Genomic DNA, 16,512 nt, shown 5'->3' with positions numbered 1-16,512 from the left:
AAACAGCATTCTAGAATGGCCTCCCTATACTGTTCATTGATACATATTCTGGTTTTCTAAGTTTATACTTTGAAAGTATCTATGTGTTTGTTGTAATTTCATTTAGTTCTCTATAGAATAAGTGTAGAATATGAAAGTTATATATCCTTCCCTACCACCATTAGATGTTATTTCCTGAGAAGATTGTGCCTGTGCAAAAAAGTACTTCATCATTTTCAGTGTTGATGTAGACCATTTATTACAGACACACACTCACCAAAGTGCTGCCCACTTGACAAATTCAATATTTTTTAAAGAGGTTGAAGTTTTTTCAGCCCCTACCAAGACAGCTGGTTACACATTTACTTATTCATACTTTATACAAACCAATCTTGGAAGAGTCAAGAAGGGAAAAATCAGACATTCCTTAGTTTGTAGGTGTTTTGACAGTGTGAGAATAGCTGGATGAAGTCCTGTGGTATCAGCAGTGCTGTATTAAACACCTTTCTGATGGGAAAAGCTGTGGCCCACAGACATACAAAGGCCTGAGTGTAATTGCAGACAGAGAGGGAGAAATTATTAGAAAATTGACATGACTCCTCAGTACCTATGCTGCAAAGCCATTTTTTGTATCGACATAGATATAGACATGGAGCTGTCAAAATCTTGGGGTATGAAGAAGTAAGAGGGGAAGAGTAGCTTTTGTCAAGAGACTTCAGAATTTCTAGCTGCAAATAGCATCAAACCATCAAACTCAATTAACTGAGGGCACTTTGCAAGGAGGAAGGCATGAGCTAAGGGTTGTCTGGATTTGCACCTATGTCTCCCAAGAGAACAGGCATTTTAGCCTGAGGCCTTAGCCACCATGCTGCGGTAAAACTCTTACAGCCTTAAAAACAGCCATAAAAACAAGTGTGCTAGAATTCCAAGATATTTGGCAGAGGGTATAATGGCATTGTGCTTCAGTCAGGTAAAGATTGTTTTCAAATAAATGGAGCACAATCTGTTCGCACTTAAGTTTCTCAGAATAGCTTTGCCTGTTCCTCTTGCAAGTTGCTTTAAACTAGTCTGAGTGATCTTTTATGTTTAAATGTGTTTAAAAATTCAGAATAATTCAGTAGTTTTTCCTTTAATCCAGCAGCTGCAAAGCTTTTCAAATGGTTCACAGTAAAAATAATTTTCTTCAGATAGGACTTCTTATTTCTTTACATGAATCCTTTTTGGCTTCCCCTCAAGCAAATGTTATTGATGCAATACTTTAAGTTGCTTCCAATTAGGCCTTGGAAATTAGGTATTCTAAACATTACCATTAGAAATTCTTGATATTAGCTTAACAAGTATTTTGTTATACAGGAGGCATACTTACTTCAAAAGATGATAACCAAGACAAATCCTGAAATAAACGTTTCTTTTCTTGTAGCATCAAGGGAAGAAATAGAAATGGATAGAAAAAAGTTGGTCTGAGTAGAAAAGAGGCAGCGTATTTCTCAGTTACTATTCATTTCACTTTTTCTCAGACATCTGAATTTCTGAGCTATCAGCTGAAAGATTTTCCCCTGTTATTCCAAGCTAAGTATAATGTTCATCTCATCCTTGCTTTTCTATTTTATGAACTTCAAAGTGGCTAAGAAGACATCATAAAAAAAAAAAAAAAAAAAAAAAGGTTGAAGCTTTTCAACCTGAATACATTTAAGTATTTAAAATAATGCTAATATTGTAAAACTCTCTTAGGAAAAACAAAACAAAACACAAACAAACAAACAAAAACAGACATACAAAAACATTACCTGTTCTCAATTAAAAGAATTAAGTTAATGGCTCTGGTTCTGTCTCCTGAGATAGCTCTTAGAACAGAAACTTGCAGATGAAGGTGACCATTTAGACCAATAGCAGCTCTGAGTCACTCAGAAAATATTCTTCTTGTTTAGGAAGGCATTTATGAATCCATTCATCATTGTTATATACCAAGGCTTGTCTGCTACTGCAGAAATTTTTTTGTACCCTGCTGCATCATTATGATTTATCTCAGTTATAGAGTTTCATATTCACCAAGAGACAAAGACTTCTTGGCATCTAATACAGAACTGTGGCAGGACTGAGGACCATCCCAAACCACAACGTGCCCTGTAAGTTTCATTTCACAGTGGGCCACATCACCCTTCAGGACAGGGTTTTAGCTGTGGTGCACAATGCAGTACAGAGATGGTTAGATGGTTCTGCAGTGCCCAAAGACACCGACAAGAACAAAAGCATCACAGTAACTTTTCATGCATGGGAACCTATCAAGTGCTTGAGCTGACAAAAGCCTCTAAAGCTGCTATACAGAGAGTTGACAGTAACTTAGAAGATCTTTTGGGAGTCTTATCACATTTGTCACCCCTGAAACTTGGCTCTGGGTTTGTTTCCTCTGCAGGTGGGAAGGTCTCTTACTTCTCTGGGGTGTCTCCCACCTTGAAGTGGGATGGCAGCCTCCCTGTTCACACCCTCTCTCTCTCTCCCTCTCTCTCTGTTCATTTTATCCTGAAATCCAAACTGCTATCCATATCAGGTGTGCCTGGTTAACCCAAGGGAAGGACAGTCTCCTTTCGGAAAAAGATTAGATCCAATCTAGAACACAAAATGTAAACTGACAACTTCTCTCCCTACTGCACTGTTGTACAGCCTCTTCAGTGTGACATATGGTACAGCTAAAGTAACCATGCTCACATACACAAAACAGTTCTGTCCGTCCCAATACTCACACTTCAAGTGTTTCAGCCATATTGCTTTTCAGCATCTTTGAGTGAAAGGTGCAGATTTTTTCCCCTCTCTCTCATGGGTCAGGCTGCAAGGCAGTCATGCATGAGAATGATACAGATGAGAAACCAACCCAGGTCAGATACCACTCCTGAAACACAAAATCACCTTTTATCTGTCCTAGGATATTCTGCTTCTACCAAGGTAAATGCATCATCAGCAGCAACCTGCTGCTAGCTCCTGGCCACAATAAAGACCTGCTGTCTATGCTGGCTAGCTGTGTACATGCAGATATTTTCTTGAAATGGCAGGCCTGTCATACTGGTTCATTTGTCTACTAAATCTTACAGTTCCATAGAATAGTAGGACAATATTACAGAACTGAAAAAGCAAAAGAAAATGGACTGAGAAAAAAAGGTGGGAGAATTAAAATGAACGATAACAGGTAGCAGGTATTAGTGATTATACCTTTTGTGACTTCCTATTACAATTCAAAATCTAGTTGAATACCCATACTTCATTCACTGAAGATTCATATATTCCTTAGAAAAATTATCAGTTTCTATCATCATAGAATCATATAGGTTGGAAGGTTGGAAAAGATCCTTGAAATCATCTAAACTTTTTCGTCTGGCTGTCTGCATACAGTGTTTCTCCTCGCACATAAATAAATGGTGAAAATATTAACAGATCATGAAACTTAGCTTTTTTGTAGGATGTCATGCTTGTCATATCACATTCCAGACAAGCACTAGATTTTTGGGGGATACTTAAATGATTTAAAGTCCTCTTTGAAGCTACCGTCTCTTTGAAAATCTGCATAGCAGTTCTTTTCATCAAGAGAGTGCCAGGAAGTCACTAAAACAGTAGAAAAATCTTTTTGTATCTCCAAAATCCCATCACACCTACACATCTAACACACAAACATTCACTTGGGAAGTACTCCTTAAAGGTATAGAAACATACAAGACTTACAACTCCTTGCCCACAAATGCCTAAAACATCAATTTAAAATAAGATTTTGTAATGTTCCAAAGAGTTTTAGATTTATTTAAATTTATAGATCAAAAAGATGTTCTGTGAGCATAGCAGTACACTCTGGGCAGATTCACGTTGTTTTGACTCCTTTTGCCTCAGTTTGTACACTGGAGTTTTCAGCTTCACTTGTAGAGTCAAGTCATTTGTTTCCATAAAGGGCTCTATTGCTTACTCATGTTTAAGCTTCACTTTGATATAAACAAACCTGGGCTCATACACCATCCTCCACACATTTTCTCTTGCTCACAGCATGCCATACATTCAGCCACACTTCATCTGGTTCGGTGGTACAGTACAGGTCTATGCTTATGGTGGATACCAAATGTAGTGAGATGCAGATTGACTGCCAAGTGTGCTGGAACATCTTTGATACACCAAGGGCATGCCAGCTCAGCGCTCATATCATTAAGCATACTTGAAAAGACAGAGTAAATTCTTCTCGCCTTATACTTAATTTCTTGCTTTGGTAAGCCAGTGTGCCCCTCTGACCCTGTTGTCAACATGTAGGCACACAGATGACCCAAAGTTTGTGCTCTAAGCACTGGTCAAACCTTTGAGTAATATGTCCCCTAAGACCACACTCACTACAATGAACATTTTAATGCAGATTTTAAGAAATACACCTTCCACCCACCCTCCAATTTGCTCTCTCACTCTCCAGTAGCTGTAGGTCCCTGGTTATTTGTGAACTTCCTCTCTTTTTGTACTCACATTTTAAAAGAAAACAAATCTTCAGACAATCCCCATCCTCTACCCCACACCACCCATCCTACTCCCTCCCTGCTCTGAATTCCTTTTCCATTACTTCATTTCCACTTTGTGCACCCCACCCTCATGCCTGTACTCAGTCATTGCAATAGTCCCCTAAAGCCACAGACTTCAGCCCCCAGTTCTCACGTTGTTTTCTACTGGCTGCCCCTTCTTCACATTGCTGCCTGCTTATGTGAGAGGTATCCAGTGATGCACAGATGACATTAACTTTCTGAATGGTAAAAATATCACAGTACCATATCTTTGGTATATAAAACATGCTTTTCCATTTTTGCAGTAGCTCAAGACCAGTATCTGTTGTGCTTTTTTTTTTTCCCCCCTCATTGTGAAAAGTAACAACATTCAGAATCAAAACAGAAAAAAAAAAAGAATTACTGTTACTGGAAATGTGAAAAAAAAAATCTGTATATAAGGAAAAAGTTTCCCCACTGGAACAAGGTGCTGAGTAAAGATTCAACATATCACCTTGTTATTTAACACATTTAAAACAATTTGGTTTTCTGATGTTACAATAACTGCATTTATGGGCTATGTGAAACCTGGATATCTATCCTATATTATTCTACGGCCAAGATAGAGGGGTTACATGGAAAAGATCCTGTCTCTCTCCCCCTCACTCTCTGAGTAGTTTGATAAGACTCCTTTAGTAAGGCCATTCATGAGCCTATGTAGAGTGATGCCTGCCCAATTCAGGCTGGTCTCAGCTGTGCAAGTACTCCACTCAGAACGAAACAGGCACATTTGATTAGTGTAACAATTTTTTATTTGTTACTTTTTCACATATAACTTCATGTAAGCTACAAAAATTGTGAAATGCAGAAATGGTATTAAAACTGCAAACTTAAAAGTTTTGATTAAAAAAAAAAACTTTCCCTGCTAATAATGACCATTTAAAATGAACCGTATTTTGATGGATTCATTTAATAAACATACTATATATCTCTCAAAAATAAATAAAGAACAACATCAGAAAAAAAAATCAATACCATCAACAACATGAAGCATTTAGTTGTCTTTTTTTTTTCTTTCATTTAAAGACAAATTAAATTTCTAGGCACAGTTTTAGGCATTATAGAGGACACAGAGGCAATAGGTTAGTGTGCACTGCTCTGTACAAAAATACAGTCTGAATAAATTACATTGCTAGCCATAAGATTAGATTTCACTTACGGGTCAGTTCATTGCATGTTTAATAATATACAGTTACATGCTAATCCATATATATCATTTATATCTCAAACACATAGGTCTCTATATTTGTTTTTAAAATTTACAAAAGCTAAATGAAGTTGTGCAAGAAATCCAGAAGAGGTGCTAGGTACTTGTCAGCACCGGACGGTATACTTTAAGCCTAAAAAATACAAATAACTAGCCCTGCTTGCAAGTTTGCTATATATATATATATCTTTATTCATATATATTTGAATGATAAACAAGGGATTTGCTGTGTGAAAGAATCATCCTGACAGTGAGACAAAGTCAAACAACTGAAATAACGATGGCATGACACAAGCATAATGTTCAGAATGATTAATGTGTTGTACGTACACTCAGACACCAATTTTCCTTTTTTTTTGTGTGTGTTTGTGTGTCTAGAAAGAAATCAGAAGTGTAATTACTTTTTGTTCAGTTCTGAAAAATAATTACCATTATTGGAATGGGGGTGGGAAAAGAACTCAAGTAGCAACATAAAGTTAAAGGGAGGTTCCAAGCTGATAAACGTAGATACCTAAATCCAAATACTAGATGTCCAAGTAAAAGGACCTGAGAAGCTCAAGGTGCATCCTAATAGATTGAATTATGTTCAAAAGGAAAAGCAGGTGCTGAAATCAGATCTCTGACCCAAATATGAATGAAGAACCTTGTCTTTAGGCATTCACATTTGTAATATTTTTTTTTTGCCTGAACATCATTCGTATTAACAGCCATGTGACTTTAGGAGTGCTTGCGATTAACTTGCATATGCCTTAAGCCTCACATTTAATTTCACTCAAACTCTACATAAAGAAAAAAATGTTTTGATAATTTTGTAGATTTACTACTACAGTATTGTACCTTCTTGCCAGCATTGGCAAAACACCGTGCAATACTGCTATCAAAACACAATTCTCCTAGAAAGGTATAGAAATCTTCTCACAGTGAACTTCTCTCTACATTAACCTAATTCCCATGCCAAACTACAATGTTCTCCATGCTGCTAAATAAAAGCAGAACTACAGAGCAGTTCAGAAAGATACAGAATTTACTACATACTGAATATTTGTCTTAAGTCAGTCTCAGAAAAAATAAATGTTACAAATGCTCTTGGGTGCCTGCAAAATAAACGGACCTATTTCTTCCTTCCATCCTTTACCTCTTTAGGCATTGCTATACAATCCCTCTTAAGTGAAGCTATCATTTTGCTCTGTCTAATCTAATTAATCACCACTGGTCCAGGAAGGAACGCTGATACAGAATATTTTTCTGTGATAGTGAAGGGTTAGCTCCAGGGAGGCCTGGAGTTTTAGAAATCACTTCTGTACAGCAGCAACACTTTGAGAACAGCTTCTTAGAGGCAGTCCTAGGGTAGCATGGTCAATGCAGAGCCTCTGCTCCCTGAGAACTGCGGCATAATCATTAACACTGCAACTGTGATCTTAACATTGAGTCATTCAGCAGTCTTTTCTGTGGAACCAGCAAAACCATTTGTGCAGAGGTGGACATGCAACCCCAGTGTATCCACTTTTGCAGAGGTCCACATAGAATATACTTTAAATTTCTCCATTAAAAAAAATAGTTATTTCTAAAGATTAGAATTGTATAAAAATATGTTCATAATTAATTCAAAATACCCAAACAAGCAAATTGTAAACAAAAATAAAAGTGATGCAGATTAAATACACTGAGAAATTCTCCCTATTTTAACTTGGATTTCATTTAATGGGTACAATATCCAGATGTTTTAAGTGGGAAACATACTAAGCAAGGAGTAATTAGGTGTACATAATCATCAGCCAGCCCATTATAAACTCAGCCTTTAAAAACATGAGAGTAGCTCCTGCAGTGCTAATGTTTTAATATGGACATGAATGGGTCTCAGCTATGTTCTTGATGATCAGAAACAGTAGCAACCTAACTAGATTTTTTTAAAATGGCAATTTTTTTTCCCCTTTGCAACAGCCTTATAAAACGTTTTTAATAAGTATTAGATTACATATGGAATAACAAGTAGTTATTTCATCCACTTGTACCTTAACTTGATGTGAACTTTTAAGCATTTCCCATAACACAGAATCTGTACAAGGGCATACACAGAAGACAAACCATTTTATATTTATTTTGCAATGCCAACCGTGACTGGGGGTACCAGTCCAAGACCCTCAGAAATGTGTACAAAGTTAGTATTTTAACCACTGCATCACAGTTCTTATTACAATTTAAAGACTAATTCTCTTTCTCCCTTTGTATTTATATTTGTATTATGTATACTCACTTATACTAACAAATACCTTCCAAAAATAGAATTGAACTTGTTCCATACTCATTTTTTTTTCACGCTGATGTTCAGAAGTTAAAGGGTACTTAGGAAAACTGCGATTTATTCATGCATTTTAGATGCCTTAGGGATGTATATGGTCTTTTGTCCTCCCCCTTATTTCCACCCTCCCAGCAAAATACTCAGAGCTGAGACAACTTCCAACCACACAGTCAGAAGCACATGTCTCCAGGTTTGGACTTCCTTCAACAATCTGCTACAGCTGGCATGGTGATGGCAATTACCCAATTACCAATTCATGAAATCCTGTGTGTGTGTTTGCTTTTTTTTTTTCATTCTCCAAGAAGACTGTTGAATGCAGATATTAGACAAGACATTAACCAGTTACATTCACTGTCCTCAACAGTTACTTGCAACTAATTCCTTAAGAGCTTTTTTGAGCAAGTAATAAGGGGCCAACACAGCCTATTGTACAAGATGCCATTGCCTGCTTATCAGACATTTGAATCCTCAATGATACAGAGAAACTTCTAAATGGAGACTATACCAGCTGCTCCCCTGAAGGCAATAGCAGATGCTGGCCTTGCATTTTCATTCCAACTAGTTTTCTCACAATGATCGCTGTCACGTAGATCCTTTGCTTGTTGTCAGGAAAAACAAAGCCTATGTATCAGCAGCTTGCAGCATCTGCCTATGTAAGATCAGCAATCCTAGTGTTCGCAGTTCTTCTAAATGGTTGTAAAAGCTGGTTACAGTGTTCACACCCAAAAGGCAAAGGCTATTTTTATCAACAGAGCAGACTGGTGCTCCACAAGTGTTCTAAAAAAACTGTGAGTTAGAAAAGATGGGGTAATCCTTTTGATATTTTTATTTCCATTAAATGATTCTAGTAATAGTCTTCATAGTTCTTAGGGTTCAGGCAATAAAGGATGGCACCCCCAAATGAAAATATAGTTGCACCCCAAGCCAGGCCATAGCCCCAGTTGAACTCATGGTATATTTTCAAGCTGACTGTTTCAATGAACTTGATTGGGTAGAGGACTAAGCTGCACACCTGAAGAACAACTGAAAAAGAAACAAACCAAATGTCAGAAGAAGCCTTAATTCATTTCCATAAAGCCATCACATAACTTAAATTCACATTTCAAAATGCTCTTGGTGCAATTTTTGCTATTAATACTGTATACAATATGTAATATATATATATATAAACCTTCATTTCTTCCACAGAAAACAGAGCAGCTCTTGCATATTCCCTTGATGATGAAAAACAATATTGCTATGGTATAAAAATAATACTCCAGATGCCCAAGAAATAAACAGTGAAAGCAATCTTTTTCCAATTCTTTTCTGTCTCTCTTCTTTGTATTTTAGTCTGGAGTCATTATTGCTTCCATAACAACAAATCTAAGATCATTTGTTCCGTACCTATTATAAATAAGTCAAAATAACAAGAAGCAAGAATAAATGAATATTAAGAAATAAAGCTCAGAATCAAATTATTTACTTATCCTAATAGTAATTCATTGTAGTATGTGATCCATATTTATGTTCATGGAGACTCAATGAATTACATATTTTTGATGCATTACTGTATACTGTAATCTGAATTAATCATATTATTGCACAGAATAAGTAGGAATCCATGAAGTTTGATCAATCGCTAACCTTTTCAACAGCAAAATATTTCCTCACATTATGAATTTAGTGGGTGGGTCAGAGATGCTTAATTTTGAAAAAAAAAAAAACAAAACAAAACAAACAAAAAAAAACCACTAATAACACACATCAAATCCAAGGCAGGAAAGAGCTTAAAAACCATCACTTTCTACAGTACTGTCCCCCCTAAGAGTGCCCAATTTCCCACCATCTGATCCACACTTCTGCAGAGGAATTCATCAAATCATTCATCCTTTGTGATACACCAAAACAATACATACGGTAACCTGAAAAGGAAGGTGCAAGATGAAAAACCCCAGTTTTCACATAAACAATTCAGTCTGATCAGCGTCTATTCTCTTTTGTAATCAGGCATACTGCTAACAGTATAATTGGGACAATAGCTTCCAGGGTAAGCAGGTGAAAGTTGCACTTAATTTGAAGACAAGAACAATAGAGATGATTTGGTGATTCTTTAGGTTTCCAGTTCTGCCATCTACAAACAAATATCATGGGAATTATACATCATAGGACCATACAAAACAACCTTTTTATCCCTCAAATGAGTCTCCCTTCCGGCATTTAGAACATTCAGGTTTTAAAGACTTCAGTCCATGACTTCCCCCATAAGCTACGAGCCTTCTAATTACAGACGGTGAGCACATCCACAAAGTTGAGCACATTCTTAAGAATTTGCAGACCTGAGACATACTCTGATCGAAGTTCAATGGTATAATTAGTTATAATGCCATAACTACTTTAACATTGACTGCTTCATTTTTATTTATTTATATATATTTTTTAAGACTTTACCAGGTATTGTTAAAAGAACAAACACTACTTTATATAAAAATTGTGAATTGTTATAAAGCCAAAAGTCAAAATAAAATGCCAGTGGAAAATAAGAAGTATGACTACTTTTGGCTACAGAAGCTTTTTTGAAATTACAGTGAAATAAAATAATATTAATTATATTTTCCTGCTGGTCAAACACTTTTTGCACACCCAAAACCTATCATTCGCCTTTTCATTCCCACATGCCCTCTTCAGTGCTGTCAAATGTCATCTTTCATTAGGTGCTTAGAGACCAACGCTTTCTTGTCCTTTGGATGGGGACTGGGATGGGGATAGGATTTCCAATGCTCATCATACACCCTCTGATATCATGGCAAAACATCCGCTGGAAATTCATGCCCCCTCCCACCTCTCACATCCAGTTAGCAACTTGGACTCTTTCTTGGGACCCACAATCAAAGTAATGTTTGGATAGTGGATTTTCTGCTGTGGGTACTAAAACCCACAGGATTTTTTATTTTATTTTATTTCTGAAGTTATTGAAGTGTTACTTTATGTCATTTCTTTTTAATATTTTTTGTCTGCCAGCTCACAAAATACTGCACAACACTGGAGAAATTTTGATGTGGTACACCAGGGAAAGCTTCTAGTCTTATGAAAAGATTATGCATTCTAATTCTGTATAATGAGAACATGGTTATACCCCAAAACACCTGAACATATGCTCAACTTTCAGTCACATCTTTAAGACCATTCAAAGTCCAAAAGAATTTCCTCAGATGAATAGGTGTAAGCAAGTTCTTCAGTGGCTTCCTGAACTGAAGCTGCAGAACCTCTGCTGGGTCAATACAGAAATAGCCATTGGTGTGCATGTGTCTATCAAGTTGCACCCAAGGAAGCTCCCTACCTTTGCTCAATCTAATACTGAATTTTAATCTATGGATTGGATTTGTAAAAAGAAAAAAAAAAGTGATTCTACTGGAACATGTGGCTAACAGAGCAACGCCTACAACACATACTTTTGACATTTTTATAGTGAGGCATCCTGAATTTGCTACTACTGGTTCAGCTACACTATTGAAAATTTCAAAGGAAGTGCTGATATCAGCAGGCCAGCAGAAACAACCACACTACATAACAATGCTGTCACTTTGCACTATTTACATCTCCCATCATTGTTGCTCCCTGCAAAATGGAAAGGGACCAATATAGGCTAGAAACACGTTAGTGAAGTTACAAAAAATGACCAGTATGACCCAAAAAGATGTTGAAACCAATGACTGCAAGCACTGATCCGCGTCCAATAAATTTAAAGAGACCTGCTCATAGGAAGTGTATGTACTACGCTTTTTCAGAAATACTAGTTCTTCCCTGTAGAAAAAGGCTGCAAAATAAATAAATAATAAATCCGCCTAAAATCTCTATTCAAAAAAAAAATAGTCAGCTCAAACTAGACTATTCATTTTAAGTTTAGACACATTTTTATGGCTAGTACACAGTACAGGACAAGTACACAGGAACAGGAATACTTTTACTTCATTTACATGAAGTGTAAGTACTCACCACATTAAACATGCAAAACTCACAACAAAACCTTTAAAACTAGAAAAACTGAATTTCAGTCATCTTTTTCCTTCATTAAAATTTTTAACTATAATAGATTTGCTGTTTAAAAAAAATCCTTAAAATTGGGCTTTTTGATTGGTGTCTCTTACAAAAATGGTGGTGCTGACTAGTTCTCTGTACCATTTCTCTTGTTCATTCACATACACTTTATTAGTAACCAATAGGCGTTGCAGTTTTAAAGACTGACATACAACAACAGTCTAGGAACTTTTTGTGCTTAATACAACCTGTGCAAGAAATTGGGAAGGAGCATGAAGAGGAGGGGGGGTGATCCATGCTAACTTTTAAAATATTGCTAGCTTAGAATATGACACCCTACTACAGACGAAGACCAGGAATTTCAGCAGGATGCCCAGCTGGCCAAGCAGGGAATTTTTCCAACAAACGTGTAAGAAATGAGCAAACAAGCAGGAAACAAGGATAGACAATGAGAGGGAAATATAAAAATACTATTTTGGTACTTACATACAAAATCAGGAAGGCTGAAGCCCAGCTGAAGCCAAACATCAAGCTAAGAAATGGCAAAAAAAAGTGTAATAAATTTCCACAGGTGCATTAGTTGCAAAATGAAGTTCAGAATATGTACTGGTCCAATGATGGGCAGAAAAGCAAGTCTAATGGGAGATGATGCAAAATGAATGCTTCTCCAAGATCTCCAGGGTCTTGGAGCCTTTGGGAAGGAGTAAGGCAGTCAGAAATGCAGAAACATGTTAGAGACGACAAAGTTGCATCAATGTCTATCAGCATCACCTCAATCCCTTGAAACTTTATGAAGTACATCTTCTAGTACATCTAGTTCAACAAAGCCAATTGCAGGCTCCTGCACCTAGGGAGGAACAACCCCAAGCACTAGTACATGCTGGGGGGTGACCTGCTGGAGAGCAGCTCTGCAGAGAGGGACCTGGGAATTCTGGTGGACACTGGCTGATCACGAGTCAGCAATGTGCCCTTGTGGCCAACAAGGCCAGCAGTATCCTGGGGTGCATTTAGAAGAATGTTGTTAGTAGGTCAAGAGAGGTGATCCTCCCCCTCTACTCAGCCCTGGTGAGGCCACACCTGGACTACTGTGTCCAGATCTGGGCTCGCTCCTCAGTACAACAGAGACATAGAATTACTAGAGTGAGTCCATAGGAGGACTATGAAGATGATGAGAGGACTGGAGCACCCGTTATACGAGGACAGGCTGAAAGAACTGGGCCTGTTTAGCCTGGAAAAGAGAAGACTTAAGGGAGACCTCATCAATGTGTATAAATATCTGAAGGGAGGGTGTTGAAAGCATGGAGCCAGTCTCTTTTCAGTAGTGCCCAGCAACAGGATGAGAAGCAACGCACACAAACTGAAGCACAGGAAGTTGCAGATGAAAATGACAGGGCATTTCTTTACTGTGAAGGTGACAGAGCACTGGAAGAGGTTGCCCATAGAGGTTGTGGAGTCTCCTTCTCTGGAGATATTTAAAATCTGCCTGGATGCCATCCTGTGCAATGTGCTCTAGGTGATCCTGCTTGGCAGGGAAGTTGGACTAGGTGATCTTCAGAGGTCCATGCCAACCTTGACCATTCTGTGATTCTTGGAGTGCACCTCCAAGCATTTTGCAGAACAAGGTGGCATTCAGCAGTCAGCAGGGATTCACCAGGCAAGGGTACAGAAAGGTGCCAAAATGATTGAAGCCTACAGCAAATTGTCCTCAAGAGGAAGAAGAGGATGGTAGCTTTATTTAGATACATGAAGAGGAGGCTAAGGAGCAATTTCAATGCAGCCTACATCTACCTGAAAATGCAGCTACAAAGATGCTGAAACAAAACTCTTTGTAATGGCAGGAAACTTAAGATGTTGTCAAGAGACAGAAATTTTAGTTTCACCAATTCAGAATGGACACATGGAAAAAAAATTTAAGGAGGCCAGTACAGCAACAGGACAATGTTCTTGAATGGGTTGTACAAGCTTATCCTTTGAGATCTTTCAGACTAGTCAAGATAAAACCACAGCTGACAGACCTAAAGTTAATGACCATCCTGCCCCTCAACAACCTCAACAAGGAGTTTGGACTAGATGCTAGATGACCTACAGTATCCTGTCAACTGATTTCTTTGATGCTGTTTTGTGCTCATCTGATTTTTTTTTATTTTTATTTTTTATTTCTTGTAGCTATGTGCACTTCCTCCTACCAAAGTTTGTCCTACTTTTTCAGACCATTCTTACAATTCCTCAAAATTGAATTTTGTCTTCCAACACATCTGTATTTTTTCCTACCTTCATTTAACTGCAAGTTTGGTAAGTATTCTTTTATTCTGTTTCACAGCATTATAAATAATAGCACAGAACTCAGGAGTTAATCCAGCAGAACTGTGCTCTGACTCCCTATCAAAATGTAAAGATACATACATATTCTCTACATATTATCTGCTTGTCATTCTTTTACTCCCTCACCCATATTTTCACTTCACCACCATTTCCCTAGCTTACATCATGTGAACATCATGTAAAATGTGTTAAAAGCTTACTGACCTCAAAGGTTCTTCTAAGACCTAATCATAAAAGGTAATAAAATTGTTTTGACACAAGTCACCCATATGAAGCCTCATTACTTCACAGTCAGTCAAATTTGTGTCTTCATGGGCTGAAAAGGAAGGAAATTCTTAAGACAGTAAGAGCACAAGCTCCTCAGAAAGCACTGTTAAAACAGAGCCTGTGAAAGCAAACACATTTTAAATGACTTTTTTTTGTTTTGTTTTGTTCAGGCAATCAACAATTCTACTTTCTACTCCTAAAATTTTACCTGGTTAGCAGTCAGTTATCTGGTAACCATATTGTGAGACTCCTCACACTAATGAGTTTATGACCTTAGACATAGCACTTTGAGGATGCAGCTTTCAGAGCTGGTTTGAATCAAAAGCATTTAAATATTCCAGCAAGTATGTATGCTACTGACCCCTACTTGACAAAAAATGCTGGGAAGAGCTGTACGAGGACACCAAGTCTACCAAGCTCAATTAAGTGATTTTTTGTATCCCTTCATACAGCACACTGACACGAGTCAACAAATTAACAAGCCACCATGATGGCTAGCAGTGAGATATTTATAAACCCCAGTGGACCCAAGATAGCTCCACACAAGTGTCCTGCAACTCTGCCTTTCTGTATGCTGTACGTTTTTCCATCACCTGAGATATTCTTGCTCCTCTCCCATTACACAGAGCTGATAGTACGTATTTTGAACACACACTTCTGTTGATCATTCAATGGCTTATTCTCAGTATCCAGGTAGATTTTTTTTTTGTCCGTTTATCACCTCTTTCAGCCTCAGTAACTCATTCATCTTCCTCACCTACAAAATCACTAAATGAAACCTAAAGCTGAGGGGGAAAAAAAAAATCAAAACGAGAAGAAAGAGAAATGACTGGAACCAACTGCTCAGACTCTGAAGTGCCTGGAGGTCACTTTTCCATTTGGTTCTCTTTCCCACACTGTGATGTTTTCTACCTGACACCCACATAGACCATTAATATATCTAGGCAACTCATGCTGTGTCCTTCTACCACAAGGCAGCAGAGGGATGTGTTCATAATCAGTCAGGCAAAATATTTTGTGATGTCAGAAGATTCATGGGACAGGGGTTTTCTAGCCTCGTGGATGTTCTGTGAAATCCACAGGTTGCATAACTTTACTGTGCTGTAACCTTAACTTTTCCCTCTTCACTGATGGATTCTTCAAGTGATTCTCTCAAGATATGCAAGTCCATACTCATCTCAAAAAGTAGCTGAAAGCAAAGAAAATCCATAGGAAATGAAGGCAACATTGTCAGCATCAAATCCTGAAACAATTTGCCTCAGACTTGCCAGATAATGAAGAAGAATCACAGAATCACAGAATTTCTAAGTTGGAAGAGACCTCAAGATCATCGAGTCCAACCTCTGACCTAACACTAACAGTCCCCACTAAACCATATCCCTAAGCTCTACATCTAAACGTCTTTTAAAGATTTCCAGGGATGGTGACTCCACCACTTCCCTGGGCAGCCTGTTCCAATGTCTAACAACCCTTTCGGTAAAGAAGATCTTCCTAAGATCCAACCTAAAACTCCCCTGGCGCAAATGAGGCAGGCTGCCTTTGCCTCATCATCTCTTTTCCTTTTACAGGCTTCAGGCCAGGGCTATTTAAAATACATGCAAGTGTGTGCATACATACACACAGCAAAGGAAAGAGATGGACACCACTCATGAGCTACAGGATTAATACATTTTCCTTTCTGATTCAAGCAAGCATTAAACCTGATCTCCTCTCTGGTGACAGCAACAGGACACAAAAGAATGGCATGAATCTGCATCTGGGATTCAGGAAGTGGTTGGACAATGGTCTCAGACATAGGGTCTGTTTTTTTGGGTGGTTCTGTGTGGAACTAGGAGTTGGACTCAACAATCCTTGTGGGCACCTTC

General features: G+C 37.9%; 1 protein-coding gene across 3 annotated transcripts in view; it reads right to left on the bottom strand.

Annotated features, from left to right (window-relative positions):
• TMEM47 (transmembrane protein 47) overlaps positions 1-16,512 on the bottom strand; it is a 260,959-nt gene that overhangs the window by 228,227 nt on the left and 16,220 nt on the right. Inside the window, exons 3-5 of one of the 3 annotated variants that reach the window (XR_011097898.1) lie at positions 12,666-14,696; positions 12,545-12,590; positions 8,845-9,064 (exon numbers count right to left, since the gene is read on the bottom strand). The exons of 1 other annotated variant lie outside the window; for it this stretch is intronic. Coding sequence is in view for 1 of the 2 variants with exons in the window: in XM_068686678.1 (XP_068542779.1) it covers positions 8,886-9,064 (179 nt within the window). In the remaining variant the exon portion in view is untranslated. Of the gene's footprint in view, positions 1-5,264; positions 9,065-12,544; positions 12,591-12,665; positions 14,697-16,512 lie in introns of those variants that run through there. One more of the 3 variants, XM_068686678.1, reaches the window with a different exon arrangement.

This window comes from Anas acuta, chromosome 1 (genome assembly GCF_963932015.1).
Source record: "Anas acuta chromosome 1, bAnaAcu1.1, whole genome shotgun sequence".
NCBI classification, from domain to species: Eukaryota; Metazoa; Chordata; class Aves; order Anseriformes; family Anatidae; genus Anas; species Anas acuta.
Note: the sequence above shows the minus strand (reverse complement) of the source record. Positions and strands in the feature narration are given on the sequence as shown.